The sequence below is a fragment of the Callithrix jacchus genome, chromosome 17, assembly GCF_049354715.1.
Source record: "Callithrix jacchus isolate 240 chromosome 17, calJac240_pri, whole genome shotgun sequence".
Classification (NCBI taxonomy): Eukaryota; Metazoa; Chordata; class Mammalia; order Primates; family Cebidae; genus Callithrix; species Callithrix jacchus.
In genome coordinates this window covers 47,943,028-47,964,270 of record NC_133518.1, presented here as the reverse complement: position 1 = coordinate 47,964,270, position 21,243 = coordinate 47,943,028, and the positions used below count along the sequence as shown (strand labels likewise).

The following is a 21,243-nucleotide window of genomic DNA, read 5'->3' as shown; positions in this document are numbered from 1 at the left end:
GAAAAGTAAGGTTTTATTAGCAGGTGCGGCCACCCTCAGTTCCCCATTTTAGAGCTTTTTGGGAAGTTGAGCTTGATGGACACTTAGCCTGACCCAAGGCCAAACCTCAGCCAAGGTGTCACTGTAGGCCCTGGCTGCCCACATTGGGCAGGAAGGAATGAAAGCCTATTGGAGAGAAGAGGTTGGAGAGGGGAACGTTGCTGGGTCCTCCTGCAGAGTGGGAGTGGACTCGGGCTTAGCTTTTCTGCTGAGACACCTGGATGCAGGAGAAAGGAGAGAGTCTATGAGCCTGCATGTGACAGGTTCATCTCTGGTGATTTTGCCCAGAGGGCCTGCAGTTTTGTTCTTTTAAAGGAGCTTTAGCAGATTAATCTTCTAACAGGGAATGTGAACTCACAGTGGTTTCTGTAGAGCTCTGACTTTGCATTTCTAAGTCCTTGTTCTTTTAATGTTCTGGGAAGTTGGGCTGGGATCTCCCAGGGCTGTGTCTTATTCACTATAATGTTCTTCAGTGCCCTACACAGTACCCAGAATGTAGGAGATATTCAGAGAAGATAAATGAAAGAGTAACATTCAGGGAAATAAGCTCATTTTTTCCTCTAAAAGAAAACCAGATGCTGTCCCAGGTTCGGTTAATGTCTTGGTTGCAAAGGAATGACTCTTTGGTGACTGCTTTGCAAGCCCAGCAAGGACAGAACTGGCCCAGTCCCTATGACTTTCCCTATCCCCTCCCACAAAAGGTAACTGGCTCTTCCTATGTTGACTATACCTGATTTTTTTCTGCCTAAAGTGACCGTCTGGTTCCTGAGCTCGACACAATTGTCCCTTTGGAATCAACCAAAGCCTACGACATGGTGGACATCATACACTCTGTAAGTGCCACATTTGCTTATCTTGTCTGTCCTAGTCAGCCACATACATGGGCACTGTGCTTCGGCCTAATGAGGAAGCCCTTCATGTCAGACAACACAGGTGGGCACAGGACCAGTGGCTACTGAGTAGCGTGTTCTGGAAAGACCTAGTGGCTGTAGATAGCCTAGTGGCACAGATGGACTTGAAATCAAGGGCTGGAGATAGGAATGGTTAGGGCCAGCGGAGCTCAGAAGTCTTTAGAAGGCCCTCTGAGGAACATAAATTATGGGCCATGTCCCCAGACTCTAGAATGAAGCCAGAGTGATCTTTGTTGAGTATCTTTCGGGACCTCTGCTCAGAGGGAGTTTGTCTTTCTAGAGAAAGGAGAGTACACAGAGCATCCTAGAAGGTTGAAGTGTATGTGTGGAGGTCTGTGGGAGATAGGAGCCATTTGTACCTTATCTTGGTGCTGCAGATTCCTGGGTCATTAAATAAAGGGGACAGTGTTGGGCAAACTAAGGGCATCTGTAGATGGCCTTTGCCTTTCTCATGGGTACACTGTGTTCTCAGTGGTCCTTGCATAACACAACATGATGGCTCTCTAGTAACTCTAGAAAGTAGATACTCTCTCTTCCCTAGGGTTTGCTCTTTCCTGTTGTTTTTGTCTTTTTTATTTTTGTAGGCTCTTTGTGCACCAAGGATTAGCCTGAGGTGTAACCTTAAGGTCTCCGTTAGATCTTTTCTGAGCCTTTGCAGGGACATGTGCAATCACTTTCGAATTTTCCCAGTATATGCAGTTGTTTTTGAGTGTCCTAGTTATTGTCTGACTCCCAAAAGTAGAAGAAGAGACAAAAATGAAGATGGTAAGAAGGTGTCAGCCCTTTAAATTGCCTGGAAGACACTTCAGCCCAAAGCAGGAGAGCCTCGCAACAATGGGGTGAGTTGTAACAACAGTGACCACCCATCTCTGTCTGCACCTCTGTGATCAGAAGCAGCAGTCAACAATCCAAGCACAGATTTTCAATGTTTGGAGGACAGTGTCCTTTTATGCCCACTCCGGCTCCTGTAAGCTGTGTGCAGACTGCTCCAGGAACACTTGCAGAACTGTCTGTCATGGGGCTGGGGTTGGGGATGGGTAGCTGCTACTGTGCTAAGAGATGAAATTAACTCCAATTTTCAGTCCAGCCCTTCTTCTGGAAGTTGCAGTTCTTCAACAGACACCACAGAGTCAAAATAGTTCCATCAGACAGATTCTGCCAGGCAATTGTTGCCCAGGTCGGGAGACCAATTCCTGGTGCTTCCTACTGTGCCATCTTCTAGCTTTTTCTTTAGGTATATATGATAGCTCTTGATTCTTGTTATAAAGTTTTATATCCTACCTATTAAATACTCCAATTGTTTGCAATTTTTTTCTGTAATTTCTTCAGGGTTTTAAAAACGTGGCTGCATACTGTCTATGTATAAATAAGAGTTCTGCCAGGCGCAGGGCTCATGCCTATAATCCCAGTGCTTTGGGAGGCCAAGGCAGGAGGATCCTTTCATACCAGGAGCTCAGAACAGCCTGAGCAACATAGAGTCCCCATCTCTACAAAAAGTAAAAAAAATTGCTGGGTGTGGTGGCAGTCACCTGTAGTCCTACTTACTTGGGAGGCTGAGATGGGAGGATTGCTTGAGCCCAGGTGTTTGAGGCTGCCCTGAGTTGTGATCATGCCACTACACTCCAGCTTGGGCGATAGAGCAAGACTCCGTCCCTAAAAATAAAGTTTTATCTTTCCAATGACTTTACATGTCATTTCTTTCCTTGTCTTGCATTGGCCACAGCTCCCTATATATCAAATGTAATGGTGAGTCAGAGTTGGGATTCTGGGCATCTTTGTATTGTTTCTAAATTTAGCAAGACTGCTGTCAGTGTTTCCTAATTTATATCTTTTTTCATTTTGAAGTTACAACTGGTTTCTGTTTTAAATATTTTTTGTTGTTTATTTTGTCTTTAAAATTAGGAGTGAGTGTTAAATGCACTTTCAGTGTTTTTGGAGATGATCATGTGATTTTCCTCCTTAGATCTATTTATAAATCTATTCCAGTGGATTTCCTAATATTAAACTGCTCCTTAATTCCTGAAGTTATATATTGTTTGCTAATATTTTGAGTTTTTATATTAATATTATGTGATACTAGTATTTTTTTTTTTTTTTTTTGAGGCGGAGTTTCGCTCTTGTTACCCAGGCTGGAGTGCAATGGCGCAATCTCAGCTCACGGCAACCTCCACCTCCTGGGTTCAGGCAATTCTCCTGCCTCAGCCTCCTGGGTAGCTGGGATTGCAGGCACGCACCACCATGCCCAGCTAATTACTGTATCTTTAGTAGAGACGGGGTTTCACCATGTTGACCAGGATGGTCTCAATCTCTTGACCTCGTGATCCACCTGCCTTGGCCTCCCAAAGTGCTGGGATTACAGGCTTGAGCCACTGAGCCTGGCCGATACTAGTATTTTTATTTAGGTATTTTAAAATCAAATTTTGGTATCAATGTTATATTTGATTTACTTATTTATTTAATTTTGTTTTTTGAGACGGAGTTTTGCTCTTTTTGTCCAGGCTGAAAAGCAATGGCACTATCTTGACTGACTGCAACCTCCACTGGGTTCAACTGGTTCTCCTACCTCAGCCTCCCAAGTAGCTGGGATTACAGGCAAGCACCACCATGCCTGGCTAATTTTTGTACTTTTAGTAGAGATGGGGTTTCACCATGTTGGCCAGGCTGGTCTTGAACTCGTGACCTCAGGTGATACATCTGCCTCGGCCTCCCAAAGTGCTGGGATCACAGGCATGAGCCACCACACCTGGCCTGTATTTTCTTTATGTGTTAGTGTTCTAGGGCTACCATAAGAAAATACCATAAACTGGATAGCTTAAACAGCAGAAATTTATTTTCTGTCAATTCTGGAGGCTAGAAGTCCAAGATCATGGCATTGGCAGGATTGGCTTCATTCTGAGGTGTCTCTCTTCGTGGCTTGTGGACTACCTTCTTGCTGTGTCATCACAGTCATTTGCTCTGTGTGCGTGAGAGAGAGAGAGAGAGAGAGAGAGAGAGAGAGAGAGAGAGAGATATCTTTGGTGTCTTCTCCCCCCCTTTTTTTTGCCCCCTCAAAGACAGGTCTTGCTTTGTTACCCAGGCTGGAGTGCAGTGGTATGACCTTGACTCTCTGCAGCCTTGACCTCCTGTGCTCTAGTGATCCTCCCACCTCAGCCTCCTGAGTAGCTATAGCTGGGACTAGAGTTGCATGCTACCACATCTGGTTAATTTTAAAATTTTTTTTATAGAGATGGCATCTTACTATGTTGCCCAGACTGGCTCTTCCCAATTCTTAAAAGAATTCCAGTCCTATCAGATTAGGGTTCCCTTCTTATGACCCCATTTAACATTAATTACCTCTGGAAAGTCCCTCTCCAAAGTCACTTTTTTTTTTCTTTGAGATGGAGTCTTGTTCTTTTACCCAGGCTCGAGTGCAGTGGTGAGATCTTGGCTCACTGCAACCTCTGCCTTCCAGGTTCTCTTCTGCCTCAGCCTCCCAAGTAGCCAGGATTACAGGTGTGTGCCACCATGCCCAGCTAATTTTTATATTTTTAGTGGAGATGGGTTTTCGCCACTGGTGATCCACCCTCCTTGGCCTCCCAAAGTGCCGGGATTACAGGCATGAGCTGCTCTGCCTGGCCCAAATATAGTCACATTGAGGGTTAGCTTATCAACATTTGAATTTGTGTGGACACAGTTTAGTTTATAACACTTCATAAAAATAATTTTGAAGTTTTCTTTTTCTGCGCCCTGAAAAAAGTTAAATAATATTGGGATTATTCTTAAAAGATTTGGTAGAGTTCTCCTGTGAAGTTCCCAGGTCCAGGTCTAGTGCTTTTTTGTGGAGCAGGAGTGGCTTTTGATAATTTCCTCTTGATTTAATGTAAATCATTTCTTTAAACTTCATCTCCTTTGAGGTTAATTTTAGTGTATTTTTTTTCTATAAATTACCTATTTCTTCCAGGTTTTCACATTTTTCTTTTTTTGTTTGTTTTTTGTTTTTTGAGACAGTGTCTTGCTCTGTTGCCAAGGCTAGAGTGCAGTGGCGCGACCTCGGCTCACTGCAACCTCCACCTCCTGGGTTCAAGCGATTCTGTTGCCTCAGCTTCCTGAGTAGCTGGGATTACAGGCACCTGCCACCACGCCTGGCTAATGTTTGTATTTTTAGTAGAGACGGGGTTTCACTGTCTTGGCCAGGCTGGAAATTTTTCTTTTTCTTTTCTCCTTCTCTCTATTTTTAGTAGAGGTGTGGGGTTTCACCATGTTGGCCAGGCTGGTCTCGAACTCCTGGCTTCAAGTGATCCATTGGCCTCGGCCTCCCAGATTACTATATTACAGGCTTAAGCAACTGTGCCTGGTCCATATGTTTACTTTTAACTCAAAAAGTATTGTATTATTACACTTTTGTAATTTGCTTTTTAAAAAAAAGGTCTGGCCAGGCGCAGTGGCTCACACCTGTAATACCAGCACTTTGGGAGTCCAAGGCAGGCAGATCACCTGAGATTGGGAGTTTGAGACCGGCCTGACTCTGGTCTGAAACCCTGTCTCTACCAAAAATACAAAATTAGCTGGGCATGGTGGTGCGTGCCTGTAATCCCAGGTACTCAGGAGGCTGAGGCAGGAGAATTGCTTGAACCCAGGAGGTGGAGGTTGGGGTGAGCTGAGATCATGCCATTGCACTCCAGCCTGGGTGACAAGAGTGAAACTCCACCTCAAAAAAGAAAAACATTAGCCAGGCATGGTGTTATGCACCTGTAGTCCCAGCTACTGGGGAGGCCAAGGTGGGAGGGTCACTTGAACCCAGGAAGTTGAGGCAGGCGCTTAACCATGTTTGTGCCACAGCACTCCACCCTCGGTGACAGAGCAAAACTCTGTCTCAAACAAACAAAAAACACCAGGCCCAAATAGTTTCATATGGAATTTCTGAGACCTTTAAAGGCCAAATAGTCCTAATGCTACATAAATTCTTCCAGAGCATAGAAAGTAAACAAAACACACAAGAACCTTCCAAAGTTTTTTTTTTAAAGAAGTAGTACAATGTCGATACCTGAACCTGATAAAGGTAGTACTTAAGATTTCAGTTTTATCTTGCTTATCTTGTTAAAATTATGTATGTGGCCAAATGGGATTTATCCTAGAAATTCACGATTGGTTCTAGGAAACCCAGTCATACACTGTATTAACACATGTAGCAAGAAAAATTGCAATTATTTATATAGATGCTGAAGAAAGCCTTTAAGAAGGATCAATACCTATTCCTGATAGACTTCAGAAAACAGGAATTGAATAATACTTTTTTAATATGATAAAATTTGGTATAGACCGTTTCAAAAGCCAGCGTCTCACCTAATAAGAAATGACTAGCTTCTACCAGGATTAGGAACAAGTACTGGATGCCCATTGCTTCCATTCTTATTTAACATTGTTTTGGAAATATTAACCAATGCAGTTAGACAAGAAGAGGACCAATTAGAGGCAAAAGCCTTGGGAAAGATGTTAAGCTGTATTGTAGGTGGTAGAGTATTATAATATTCAAGAAAACTCTAGAGAATTTATTATTACACTACAGTACTTGAAGAGGGTACACAATTAACATGGAAATCTTCATATACATAAGCAGTAACCAATTATGGTAGAGTAAAAGCATCTTTTACATAGTAACAAGAAGATAAAATGTTTAGTAATAATTTTAACAGAAAATGCATAGAAGCTGTGTAGGGCAAATTAACTTTTTTTTCCTGGGTCTCTCTCACCCAGGATGGAGTGCAGTGGCCCAGTCACAACTCACTGCAGCTTTGACCTCCTGGGCTCAAGCAATCCTCTTACATCAGCTGGGACTACAGGCATGCGCCACCACACCCACCTAATTGAGTATTTATTTTTTGTAGGAAGAGGTCCTGCTATGTTGCCCAGGCTGGTCTTGAATTCCTGGGCTCAAGCGATCCATCCACCTTGGTCTTCCAAAGTGCTGGGATTTTAGGTGTGAGCCACCATGCCCAGCCCAGGGTGAACTTAAAAACACTTTTGAAAATCGAAAGTAGGCCAGCCATGGTGGCTGACATCTGTAATCCAAGCATTTTAGGAAGCTGAGGAGGGAAGATCCCTTGAGCCCAGCAGTTCAAGACTGTCTTGGGCAATATAGTGAGACCTTGTCTGTGCAAAACAAAACATAAACTTGAACAAATGGAAAGACATTCCTTGTTCTTGGGGTTAATGTCATGAAAACGTTGATTCTTAAGTTGTTTTATAAATTTAAGGCAATCCCAATAAACAGTTTTTTAAAAATAGAACTAGATAAGTTTATACAAAAGTTTATATGGAAAAACAAAAGTGCAAGAATGCCTAAGAATAAACTGCAAAAGAAAAGCTGTAAGTGGGGAATAGCCATGTTTTATATTAAAGCATCCTATAGTTAAAACGGTAATACAGGCACATAAATAGACCAGTGGAATAGAATAAAAGAGCCAGAAATAGACTAAAATAGACTCAAGTACATACAGAATTTTAGTACAGTCACACGTTGCTTAACAACGGGGATATGTTCTGAGAAATACATCATTAGGCAGTGTCTTTGTGTGAACATCATAGAGTGTGCTTTCACAAACTTAGATGGTATAGCCTATTACACGCCTAGGATCTGTGGTACAGCCTATTGCTCTTAGGCTGCAAACCTGTCCAGCAGTTGTAACACAATGGTAAGTATGTATCTAAACATAAAAAGGGTACAGTAAAAATACGGTATTACAATGGGACCACCTTCCTATAGGCAGTCATCATTGACCAAAAGCTCATTGTGCAGTGCTTGACTGTATATGATGATATTTTCTCAAATCTCAGGGACAAAAATTAGCTTTTAATAAATGATTCTGGGGCAACTGGCTAGCCATTTAGGAAAATATAAAATTAGATTCATACTTCACACCTTGTACAAAAATAAATTACATATGAGTCAGAACTAAATATCAGTGAATCCATACAAGCACTAAAAGAAAACAAATGAATTCCTCTGAAACCTTAGAGGAGGTTTTAGAAATGCATTTGAACTGTAACTAAAAAACTAATTTCAGTGAAAGATAGACAAAGCTGAGTATGTAAAAAAAGTTTTAAATCCCAGTCTTGATAGCAAAAAACTGTAAACAAAGTTGAAAGACAACCAGTACGCTAGAAGAAACTCTGTGCAGCATGTATTTCAGAGTATGAATATTCTTTTAATTATTTTTATAAGATGGGGTTTCACCATGATGGTCAGGCTGGTCTTGAACTCCTGACCTCAGGTGATCCACCCACCTTGGCCTCCCAAAGTGCTAGGATTACAGGCGTGAGCCACCGCGCCCAGCCCCAGTATGAATATTCTTAATAAAGAGCTCTTAGGCTGGGGGCTTAATGACCAACACCGATAGAAAACTGGGCAGAAAACCACGAATAGAAAGCTTCACAAAAAACATATAAAATGGACCTTAAACATGTCAAAATATGTTCAACCTCATACATAATGCTAGACATACAAATTCAAATGACACGATTTTCTCATAGCTTGGCTAAAAATAAAAACCCTGAAAACTCCATTGGAAAGTCAGTGGGGAAGCAGGCACTCTTGCGCATTGCTGATAGGGGTCTCTGGTATTATTCAGGACCAAATTCGCATTTGCCCTTCAACCCGGCAGTCCCATTCCCAGCAATTTACTTGAAGATTACACTTTCCACCTTACGAAATTACAGATGTACGAGGTTACTACCATTACATTGTCATTGTAATGGTGAGATACTTTAACCTAAATGTAAATTTTAAAACAATGTGAGCCGCATGTAGGAGATTGGTTGAATAAATTGGTGCATCACGTAGTATAGTACTGTGCGGAAGTGAGAAGGAATGAAGATCTGTATGAACTGATAGGAAGTGATTCCAAGGATATATTAAGTGAAAAAATTCAAAGTGCAAAAGAGTGTACTGTTACTTTCCATGTAAGATAAAAGGGTAAATTAAAAGATACAAATGCAAACACGTAAATAGTACATCAGGAAATAATGAGATTAACAGGGTGGGTGAGACTAGGGTGGAAGGGTTGGGGAAGGAACACTATTAATATTTTACATATTAAATAAAATCAAGACTGAGGAAAACCTTTAAAATGAAATACAAACAACCTGTTTTAAATGAATGACTTTTGAACTTGTATTTTGACTGTATACCTTTAAAGACGGAAATAGCTGTAAAAACATTCTAGTTAGTAGGTCTGTTTTTTTGTAGTTTGATAAGTTAGCAATTCTGAAACTTTTCTCTGTATTTGAGGATCCAATAAATAAGTACATTTTGAGGATAGTGTCAGCAAGATTTCTGCTGTTGGAGAAGGGAGTTGTGAATATGGCAAGAGAAGAATACCTAGAATGAACCCTATAGATGCATTGGAGTAGAATTAGAATTATCAGCATGAATGCATGATTTTTCATATAGCTGTACTTCGGACATTTTAGAAGAAGTCGTATATACCACTAAAAGGAACCCAGGCCTTTTGGAGAAATGGCTGATTGTGGGGCTGGGGCAGGAAAAAAACCAAGATGAACCAGAAAGTAAGATAATTCCAAAAGGTAAGGTAGTGCTCAAAGAATGATGGGGACACTTTAGAAGGACACAGGAACCCGTGTGAAGGAACTTTGGCAAATATAGGACAATTTGAACATAAAATGATGGTGAAAGATTCTAATCCATAGAATAAAACAAAAATCTGTAAGTTCATACTGATACCATATAATTAAATGGGAAAGACAAAGATTTGTCTTGCAGTAGATGCCAGCTAATAAATGGAGAAGGAAAAGTGGAATTGGAAAACTCGCCATTTGGGCTGCGCATGGTGGTTCACACTTATAATCCCAGCACTTTGGGAGGCTGAGGTGGGCAGATTGCTTGACCTCCGGAGTTTGGGACCAGCCTGGCCAACATGCTGAAACCCTGTCTATACTAAAAATATTGGCTGGGCGTGGTGGCTCATGCCTATAATCCCAGCACTTTGGGAGGCCAAGGCGGGTGGATCACGAGGTCAAGAGATCGAGACTATCCTGGTCAACAAGGTGAAACTCCGTCTCTACTAAAAATACAAAAATTAGCTGGGCATGGTGGTGCATGCCTATAGCCCCAGCTACTCGGGAGGCTGAGGCAGGAGAATTGCCTGAACCCAGGAGGCGGAGGTTGCGGTGAACCGAGATCATGCCATTGCACTCCAGCCTGGGTAACAAGAGCGAAACTCCGTCTCAACAACAACAACAACAACTATATATATATATATATATATATATATATATATATATATATATATATATATAAAAATATAAATTTGCCAGGTATGGTGGTGTGTACCTGTGATCCCAGCTGCTAGGGAGGCTAAGGTGGGAGGATTGCTTGAGCCTGGGAGGTAGAGGTTGCAGTGAGATGAGATTGTTCTACTGCACTCCCACTTGAGTGGCAGAGCAAGACCCTTTCTCAAAAAAAAAAACACTGGCAACTATCTTGACAGTAATGAGTTAGGCAAGAATCATTAATGGATGTTACATGCTAAACCTAGTGGATGAAGAACTAGATTAATGATTAAAGTTTGAAGAACAGGATTTCATGGAGTCTCAAAGTATTTCCCCACAAAATTCTTATTAAATTGGAGAAATAGTAATTTTACCAGGAAACCTGGCAGATACCACTATCAGTGGACAATGAACAAATGGACAGATCAATACCTTGTGCCTCTTGATGAGAATGTTTCTTCTGTGATATTCCTGCAGAAAGACTTAGCTCAAAATTAAACATGAAATACCAAAGGAACCCAAATAAAAGGCATGCTTTACAAATTAATCAGTCTGTTGTCTTCAAAGATGTCATGATTATGAAAGACAGAGATGGAGAGGGGAAAGGTAAAGGAGCCTAAGGAGACATGACCACTAAAAGCGCCTTGTGATCCTGGCTCAGGTTCTGGACCAGAATTGTGTTGTTTGTGCTGCTATAAAGGATGCTATTGGAACAATTGGCAAACTTGAACAATGTTATATACTAAGAAATAGTGGCCGAGCATGGTGGCTGACGCCTACAATCCCACCACTTTGGGAGGCCAAGGTGGGCAGATCAAGAGATCAAGACCATCCTGGCCAACATGGTGAAATCCTATGTCTACTAAAAATACAAAAAAAATTATCTGGGCACAGTAGCATGCATCTGTAATCCCAGGTACTCGGGAGGCTGAGGAAGGAGAATCACTTGAACCCGGGTGGGGCGGAGGTTGCAGTGAGCCTAGATCGCACCACTGCACTCCAGCCTGGGCGACTAAGCGAGACTGTCTTGGAAAAAAAAAAAAATAGTGTTGTGAGCTGGGCATGGTGGCTTGTAGTCGTGGCACTTTGGGAGGCTGAGGCGGGTGAATTGCTTGAGCCCAGGAGTTTGAGACCAACCTGGGCAACATAGCAAGACCCTGTCTCTATAAAAAATACAAAAATTAACTGGCCATGATGGCATGTACCTGTAGTCCTAGCTACTTGGAAGGCTGAGGTGGGCGGATTGCTTGAACCCTGGTAATCAAGGCTGCAATGAGCTGTGATCATGCTACTGCTCTCCAGCCTGGGTCACAGAGCAAAACCCTGTCTCAAAAAGTATCGTGGTAATGTTTATTTCTTGATAATATCACTGCAGTTATAAAAAGGAGTGTTCTTGTGGGTTTATATGTAGAAAAGAGAGAGTGAGGGTCAGGCACAATGGCTCATGCCTGTAATCGCAGTACTTTGGGAGACCAAGGCAGGAGGATTGCTCGAGCCCAGGAGTTTGAGACCAGTCTAGGCAACATAGCGAGACCTCATCTTTACTAAAAATTTAAAAATTAGCTGACCATGGTGGTGCACAGCTGTGGTCCTAGCTACTTGGGAGGCTGAGTTGGGAAGACCTTGAGCCCAGGAGATCACGGCTGCAGTGAGCCATGATTACACCACTGCATTCTAGCCTGTGTGACAGAGGGAGACCCTGTCTCAAAAAAAGCAAAATTGTTTATGTGGTAAAATACTAATAAATGAATTGGGGTGAAGGGTATATGAATGGTTTTTGTACTGTTCTTGAGTTTTTTTTTTTTTTTTTTAAAAGACAGAGTCTCCCTCCATTGCCCAGGCTGGAGTGCAGTGGTACGATCTCAGCTCACTGCAACCTCTGCCTCCTAGTCCAAGTGATTCTTCAGCCTCAGCCTCCCTAGTAGCTGGGATTGCAGACACCTGCCACTACACCAGGCTAATTTTTTTGTATTTTTAGTAGAGACGGGGTTTTGCCACATTGGCCAGACTGGTCTTGAACTCCTGGCCTCAGGTGATCCAGCCAGCTCAACTTCCCAAAGTGCTGGGATTGCAGATGTGAGCCACCGGCCTGATCTGACACTTTTGTTTAGGTTGGAAATAATTTCAAAGTGAAAAGATAAAGTTGTCATAAAAAATTCGAAATTCAAATAGAACTTTTAAAACAAACTTAATTGGTGTGTCTATCTTTGCAGCATTTGAGGTTTTCTGCATCATTTCTCCCCAGCAGGGAGGAGGTGCTGCCTTTGCCTATTGTCCTGCTTTTTTGGAGAACCTGTGATAGAGCTGGAGCTGTCTACCTCTACCTCTGTAATTCTGTAATAGAAATGTCATTCTGTAGTGTTGGTACATCTTATACTTGTCTTTATCATTTTTAGCTCAGAAGTAAATTTATTCCTGCAGGTTGTTGATGAGCGTGAATTTTTTGAGATCATGCCCACTTATGCCAAGAACATCGTTGTTGGTTTTGCAAGAATGAAAGGAAGGACTGTTGGAATTGTTGGCAACCAACCTAAGGTGGCCTCAGGTAGGATGAAGAAGCTTTTATAAGCCTTGGTTGTGGGGTTGGAGGCCAGGGAAGCCTGGGTTCACGATGTCTGTCTGCCTTTTGCCTGTTCTTCAGACATTGCCTTCTATTTTTTTTTTTTTGAGACAGGATCTTACTCTGTTGTCCAGACTGGAGTGCAGTGGTACAATGACAGCTCACTGCAACCTCCCCCTCCCAGGCTCAAGCTCTGGGTAGTATTGACACCTTAACAATATTGTCTTCCAGTCCACGAACACAGAATGTCTTTCCATTTTTCTTCTTTTTTTATTTCTTCCTGCAATGTTTTGTAATTTTCAGTGTCCAAGTCTGTCACCTCTTTAGTTAAATTTCTTCCTAAATGTTTTATTATTTTAGATGTTATTGTATATGGAATTGCTCTCTCAATTTCTTTTTTGGATTGTTCATTCATGAAAGCACACGTACAAAACTGGTTTTTATTGATCTTGTAACTTGCAACTTTGCTGGGTTTGTTTATTAGCTTTGTTAGCTTTTGTTTTAAAATTTATATTGCTGCATTTTGTTTGGTTGTTCGTCTGTGGACACAGGTTATTTCCATCTTTTAGCTATTGTGAATAATGCTGCTGAATATTGTGAATATTATGAACATTGATGAATTTGTTCATTAGCCCTCTTGTGGATTTGCTGGGATTGTCTATATACAGGATCATGTTTTCTGCAAATAGAGATAGTTTTACTTCTTCCTTTTCAATTTGGATGTCTTTTATTTTTCTTGTCTAATTGCTCTGGTAAGAATTTCTTATACAGTGAATTGCAGTGGTGAAAGTGGGCATGCTTCTTTTGTTGCTCATGTTAAGGTAGGAAAACCTAGTCTTTCACCACTGTATGATGTTAGCTGTGGGTTTTTCATGAATGCCCTTTATAATATGGAGGAAGTTTCCATCCATTCTTGATTTTCTTTGTTTTTTCATGAAAGGATGTTGGATTTTGTCAAATACCTTTTTTGTTTCAGTTGAGATGATCGTGTGGTTTTTGTTCCTCCCTTTGTTAATGTAGTGTATTATGCTGATTTTCTTATGTTGAACCACCTTTGCATTCCTGGGATAAATCCCACTGGGTCATAGTGTTTAATCCCTTATAAAAAATAGACTTACAGAACAGTTATAGGTTCACAGCAAAACTGAATGGAGAGTAGATAGAATTCCTGTTCACCTTCTGCTCCCAAATGCATAGCCTTCATATGACCAAAGTCCTGCGTGAGAGCAGTATATTTGTTCAAATTAATGAACCTTCATTGATACATCATTATCAACCTAAGTCTAGTTTACATTAGGGTTTATTCCTGGTATTGTAAATCCTATAGGTTTGACAAATGTATAATGACATGTATCCACCATTATCATATCATACAAAATAGATTCACTGCCCTAAAAATACACCGTCCTCTGCCTGTACATCCTTGCCCCAGCCTCACCTTCTGGTGACCACTGGTTGTTTTATTGTTGTTAGTGTTGCCTTTTCAAGAATATTACGTAGTTGGAGTCATCCGGTATGTAGCCTTTTCAGATTGGTGTCTTTCAATTACATTTGAAAGTAAAGTACATTTAAGGTTCTTCCATGTCTTTTCATGGCTTGTTAGCTCATTTCTTTTTAGTTCTGAATAATATTCATGTTTATCCATTCACCCACTGAAGGATATCTTAATTGCTTCCAAGTTTTGGCATTGCAATAAAGCTGCTATAAACATCCATGTGCAGGTTTTTGTGTGAATGTAAGTTCTTACCGCATTTGGAGAAATACCAAGTAGCATGATAGCTAGATTGTTTGGTAAGAATGTGTATAGTTTTTTTCTTTCACAGTAGCTGTACTAGTTTGCATTCCCACCAGCAATGAATGAGAGTTCTCATTGTTTCACATCCTCCCCAGCATTTGGTGTTATCGGTGTTCCAGATTTTGGCTACTCTAATGGATGTATAGTGATACCTAGTTCTAATTCGCAGTTTCCTAATGACATATGATGTTGAGCATCTTTTCTTTTTTTTTTTTTTTTTGAGACAGTCTCGCCCTGTCTCCCAGGCTGGAGTGTGTGGTGCTATCTCAGCTCACTGCAACTTCTGCTTCCTGGGTTCAGGCAGTTCTCCTGCCTCAGCCTTCCAAGTAGTTGGGACTACAGGCACATGCCACCATGCCCAGCTAATTTTTTGTATTTTCAGTAGAGACAGGGGTTCACCATGTCAGCCAGGATGGTCTTGATCTTCTGACTTTGTGATCTGCCCACCTTGGCCTCCCAAAGTGCTGGGATACCAGCGTGAGCCACCATGCCTGGTCATATCTTTTCATACATGAATTTGCCTTTTGTATATCTTTTTTGATAAAGTATCTGTTCAGATCTTTTCCCTGTTTTAAATTGGGTTGTTTTCTTATTGTTGAGTTTTAAGAGTTCTTTGTATATTTGAGTAACAGGCCTTTTTCAGATATGTTGTTTGCAAGACTTTTCTCAATCTGGGGTGTCTTCTCTTGACAGTGTATTTGTCAGAGTGAAATTTTTAATGAAGTCTAGCTCATCAGTGATTTCTTTCATGGATCATGCTTTTGATATTGTAACTTTTTTTATTTTTTTGAGACAGTCTCTCTCTGTCACCCAGGCTGGAGTGCAGAGATGCAATCTTGGTTCACTGTAGCCTCTGCCTCCCTGGTTCAAGTGATACTCATGCCTCAGCCTCCCAAGTAACTGGGACTACAGGTGTGTGCCACCATGCCTGGCTAATTTTTTGTATTTTTAGTAGAGACAAGATTTCACTGTAATAGCCAGGGTGGTCTTTAACTCCTGGCCTCAAGTAATCTGCTCACCTCAGCCTCCCAAAGTGCTGGGATAACAGGCTAGAGCCACTGTGCCCAGCCTGTTGTATTTGTTTCTTAAAAGCCACTGGCATTCTCAAAGGCTTCTAGATTTTCTCCTGTGTTACTGTCTAGAAGTTTTATGGTTTTGTGTCTTAAATTTAGGTTTCTGATCCACTTTGACTTAGTTTTTGTGGAGGGTATAATGTCCATATCTAGATTTTTTTATTTTAATTATTTTTATTTTGCATGTGGATGTTGTTTCAGCATTATTTGTTGAAAAGACTGTCTTTGTTCCATTATATTGCCTTTGTTCTTCCCTCCTCCCCCTGGACTCCCCCTGAGATGGAGTCCTGCTTACTGCCCAGGCTGGAGTGCAGTGGTGCGATCTTGGCTCACTGCAACCACCGTCTCCCCGGGTTCGAGCAACTCTCTGGTCTCAGTCTCCTGAGTAGCTGGGATTACAGGCACCCACCATCATTCCCGGCTAATTTTTGTATTGTTAGTAGAGATGGGGTTTTACCATGTTGGCCAGGATAGTCTTGAACTCCAGACCTCAAATGGTCCGCCTGCATTGGCCTCCCAAAGTGCTGGGATTATTGGCATTGCACCTAGCTCACTTTGCCTTTTTTTTTTTTTTTTAAATCAAACATCAGTTCACTGTGTTTATGTGGGTTCGTGTCTAGATTCTCCATTCTGTTCTGTCGATCTGTTCTTTTGCCAATATCACAGTGTCTTGATTACTGTAGCACAGTAAGCCTTGAAGTTAGGTCGTATCAGTCTTCTGACTTTTTTTTCCTCCTTCAATATAGTGTTGGCTTTTCTGGATCTTTTGCCTTTCCATATAAACTTTAGATGTATTTCATTGATACTCACAAAATAACTTGCTAGGATTTTGATTGGAATTGTGTTGAATTTATTTATTTATTTAATTTATTTTTGAGACAGTTGCCCAGGCTAGAGTACAGTGGTGCGGTCTTGGCTCACTGCAACCTCTGCCTCTTGGTTCAGGTGATTCACCCGTCATTACAGGTACCTGCTATCATACCCGGCTAATTTTTGTATTTTTGTAGAGACGGGGTTTCATCATGTTGGCCAGGCTGGTCTTGAACTCCTGAACTCAGGTGATCTACCCTCCTCAGCCTTCCAAAATACTGGGATTAAAGGCGTGAGCCACCATGCGTGGCCGGAATTGTATTGAATTTATAGATCACCTTGGAAAGAACTGACATCTTGACAGTGCAGGTACTCCTCAGTTTGTGATGGGGTATGTTCTGAGAAACTTGCTCGAAGTTGACAATATCATAAATGAAAAGTGCATTTAATACTCCAGTAAACCCATCATGGAGTTGAAAAATTGTAAGTCAAACCTAACCCTAAGTTGGGGACCGTCTGTGTTGAGTCTTCCTATCCTCGAACATGGATTCTCTGTTTAGTTGTTGTCTTCCCTTTTTATTGAGGTATAACTGACAAATAAAAATTGTGTCTAAGGTGTACAGTGGGATTATTTGATATACATATAATTTAACAAGTTAACAGATTCATCACCTCACATAGTTACTTTTTCATTGTGACAAAAACACTTAAAATCTACTCTCAGCAAATTTCTAGTATATAATCAGTATTATTAACTATAGTCACCTTGGTGTAAGAGTCTCAGGACTTAATCATTTTCTAACTGAAAATTTGTACTCTCTGACCAATAGCTTTCTTTTTCTTTTTGAAACTGAGTCTCACCTTGTCATCCAGGCTGAAGTGCAGTGGCGTGATCTCTGCTCACTGCAGCCTCCGCCTCCTGGGTTTAAGTGATTCTTGTGCCTCAGTGTCTCGAGTAGCTAGGACTACAGGCGCGTGCCACCACACATGGCTAATTTTTTGTATTTTTAGTAGAAATGGGGTTTCTTCATGTTGGCCAGGCTGCTCTCAAACTCCTGACCTCAGGTGATCCACCCATCTTGGCCTCCCAAAATGCTGGAGTGAGCCACCATGCCCGGCCTGACCAGTATCTTTCCATTCTCCCCACTCCAAAGCCCTTGGCAAATACTGTTTTACACTCTATTTCTATAAATATGACTTATTTAGATTCCACAGTATGAGCTTGTAACAGTATTTATCTTTCTATGGCTGACTTATTTTACTTGGCTTAATGTTCCTCAAATTCATCTTTTTTGTTTTTTGTTGTTTTTTTTTTTTTTTTTTTGCAAATAGTAGTATTTCCTTCTTCTTTCTTTTTGTTTTTAAGATGGGATTTCACCATGTTGATCAGGCTGGTCTTGAACTACTGACCTCAGGTGATCCTCTTCCCTCGGCCTCTCAGAGTGCTGGGATTACAGGCATGAGCCACTGTGCCTGGCCTTTTTTCTTTCTTTCTTTCTTTTTGAGATAGAGTCTTGCTCTGTTGCCCAGGCTGGAGTACAGTGGTGTGATCATGGCTCACTGCAGCCTTGATCTACCTTCTGGGCTCAAGCAACCCTTTCGAGCAGCTGGGACTACAGGCATGCACCACCATGCCCAACTAATTTTTTGTATTTTTGGTAGAAATGGGGTCTTACACTGTTGCCCAGGCTGGTCTCGAATTCCTGGGCTCAAGCAGTCCTCCTGCCTTGGCCTCTCAAAGTCTGGAATTACAGACGTGAGTCACCATGTCTGGCTCCCTATTTTTTATGGTTGAATAACATTACATTGTATGTGTGACTGTGATGTTTTCTTTATCCATTCGTTTATCGTTAGGTACTTAGATTGTTTCCATACCTTGGCTATTGTGAATAATGTTGCAGTGAGCATGGGGGTGCAGACATTTCCTTGAGGTACTGACTTCAGTTTCTCTGGGTATCTGTACCCACAGTGGAATTGTTAGATCATAATGGTAGTTCTCTTTCAATTTCTGGAGGAGCCTTCATTCTGTTTTCCTTGATGGCGGTACCAGTTTTATCTAGTTACTTTTACATTTCTTTTCTTTCTTTTAAAGACAGGATCTTGCTCTATTGCCTAGGCTAGAATGCAGTGATACAGTTACAGCTCACTGCAACCTCAAACTCCTGGGCTCAAGTGATCCTCCCACTTCAGCCTCCTGAGCAGCTGGGACTACTCAGGTGTGCACCTCTATGCCTGGCTAATTTTATTTTTTATTTTTTGTAGAAACTAGGTCTCACTGTGTCGCTCAGGCTAGTCTTGAACTTCTGGCTTTAAGTAGCCCTCCTACCTCAGCCTCACAAAGCTCTGGGATTACAGGTATAAGCCACAGTGCCTGGCGTCTTTAGTTCTTTTTTCAGAATTTTATCATTTTCCAGCCAGATGCAGTGGCTCATGCCTATAATCCCAGCACTTTGGAAGACTGAGGCAGGTGAGTCACTTGAGGCCAGGAATTTGAGACTAGCCTGGCCAACATGGTGAAACCCCATCTTTACTAAAAATACAAAAATTAGCTGGGCTTGGTGGCACACGCCTGTTGTAGTCCCAGCTGCTGGCGAGGCTGAGGCACAAGAATCACTTGAACCTGGGAGGCAGAGGTTGCTGTGAGCTGAGATGGTGCCACAGTACTCCAGCCTGGGTAACAGAGCGAGACTCTGTCTCAAAAAAAAAAAAAAAAAAATTACTGTTTTCTGGCCGGACATGGTGGCTTACACCTGTAATCCCGGCACTTCGGGAGGCCAAGGTAGGCAGATCAAGAGGTCAGGAGTTTGAGACCAGCCTGGCCAACATGGTGAAGCACCATCCTTAATAAAAATACAAAAAATAGCTGGGCGTGGTGGTGGGTCCCTGTAATCCCAGCTACTCGGGAGGCTGAGGCAGGAGAATCATTTGAACCCAGGAGGCGGAGGTTGCAGTGAGACGAGATGGTGAAACCAACATGATGAAACACTGTACTTACTAAAAATACAAAAATAGCTGGGTGTGGTGGCGGCTGCCTGTAATCCCAGCTACTTGGAAGGCTGAGGCAGGAGAATCATTTAAACCCAGGAGGAGGAGGTTGCAGTGAGCCGAGATTGTGCCATTGTACTCTAGCCTGGGTGACAGGTGAGACTCCATCTCAAAAAAAAAAAAGAAAAACATAATAATAATGTTAATAACTAAAAAATATATATGGATTAAATAAAAAGGCCAGGCTCAATGGCTTATGCCTGTAATCCCAGCACTTTGGGAGGCGGAGGTAGGCAGATCATCTGAGATCAGTAATTCAAGACCAGCCTGATCAACATGGAGAAACATTGCTAAAAATACAAAATTAGCTGTGCATGGTGGCTCATACCTGTAATCCCAGCTACTCGGGAGGCTGAGGCAGGAGAATTGCTTGAACCCGGGAGGTGGAGGTTGTGATGAACCGAGATTGTGCCATTGTACTCCAGCCTGGGCAACAAGAGCAAAACTCTGTCTCAAAAAAAAAAAGCATTACGGTTTTCCTCATATACATCTTGTATGTGTTTTGCGAGGTTTATACCTAAGTATTTTGGAGTTTTGGTTTTTTTGGGGTTAATGGTTGTATTAATCTGTTTTCACACTGCTATAAAGATACTACCTGAGACTGAGTATTCTATAAAGGTAAGAGGTTTAATAGACTCACAGTTCTATATGGCTGGGGAGGCCTTAGGAAACTTACCAGATGTTATAAAACAAATTCCCATTGTGGGTAGAACTGAAAATTGCCTGGATACTCAGTATGGATAATCTCTTTCTTTCTAGGATGCTTGGATATTAATTCATCTGTGAAAGGGGCTCGTTTTGTCAGATTCTGTGATGCATTCAATATTCCACTCATCACTTTTGTTGATGTCCCTGGCTTTCTACCTGGTAAGTCATTGACAGAGTAGGGGCTAGGAGAATTGACTTTGCCCAGTAAGGCACCCACTTTATTTGGAGATCTTGTGGAACTCCCTTAGGACTTGTGACTTCTCCATATATTCTGGGTGTCCAGAACATAGGGCTATGTAAGGAATGGCCCTCTCCAGAGGTGGGAAAAACCTCACAGCTGAGAGTGGCTGGTAAACTATGTGAGGACTTGTGTCTAGTAACTCTTCCTCATGCCCAGGCACAGCACAGGAATATGGCGGCATCATCCGGCATGGCGCCAAGCTTCTCTACGCATTTGCTGAGGCAACTGTGCCCAAAGTCACAGTCATCACCAGAAAGGTGAGGACCTCATGTTGGAGGCCATGACCCTGCTCACTTTCCTACAGCATCATCCTGGTGGGAGGTCTGGCTGAGTTTTACCAGGACTGGAAGGAGTACATCTTGTTCATCCTTAAAAAGATCTCTTGAGGACATTGTTCCCAATCCTGCAGAGATGTCTGTGGTTTTTTTTTTTTTTTTGAGATGGAGTCTCACTCTTGTTACCCAGGCTGGAGTGCAATGGCGCGATCTTGGCTCATCGCAACCTCTGCCTCCTGGGTTCAGGCAATTCTCCTGCCTCAGCCTCCCGAGCAGCTGGGACTACAGGCACCCGCCACCATGCCCAGCTAACTTTTTGTATTTTTAGTAGAGACGGGATCTCACCATGTTGACCAGGATGGTCTCCATCTCTTGACCTCGTGATCCACCTGCCTCAGCCCCCCAAAGTGCTGGGATTACAGGCTTGAGCCACCGTGCCCGACCGTCTGTGGTCGTTTAACATAAGGGAACTAAAAGCAATGTGGGAAAAGGCCAGAAAAGATGATGAGTATTAACTTT

At 42.0% G+C, this 21,243-nt stretch overlaps 1 protein-coding gene and 1 long non-coding RNA gene across 3 annotated transcripts in view; both read left to right on the top strand.

Annotated features, from left to right (window-relative positions):
- The window catches only part of PCCB (propionyl-CoA carboxylase subunit beta), a 74,688-nt gene that overhangs the window by 50,663 nt on the left and 2,782 nt on the right, over positions 1-21,243 (top strand). For both annotated transcript variants that reach the window (XM_035278844.3, XM_008983777.5), the window contains 4 exons: positions 791-872; positions 12,639-12,762; positions 20,260-20,367; positions 20,606-20,706. In XM_035278844.3, the coding sequence (XP_035134735.1) occupies positions 791-872; positions 12,639-12,762; positions 20,260-20,367; positions 20,606-20,706 (415 nt within the window). The remainder of the gene's footprint in view (positions 1-790; positions 873-12,638; positions 12,763-20,259; positions 20,368-20,605; positions 20,707-21,243) is intronic.
- Positions 1,708-2,257, top strand: LOC144579925 (uncharacterized). The gene is made up of 2 exons (XR_013528627.1): positions 1,708-1,789; positions 2,033-2,257. It is a non-coding gene; the product is annotated as an uncharacterized LOC144579925 (long non-coding RNA).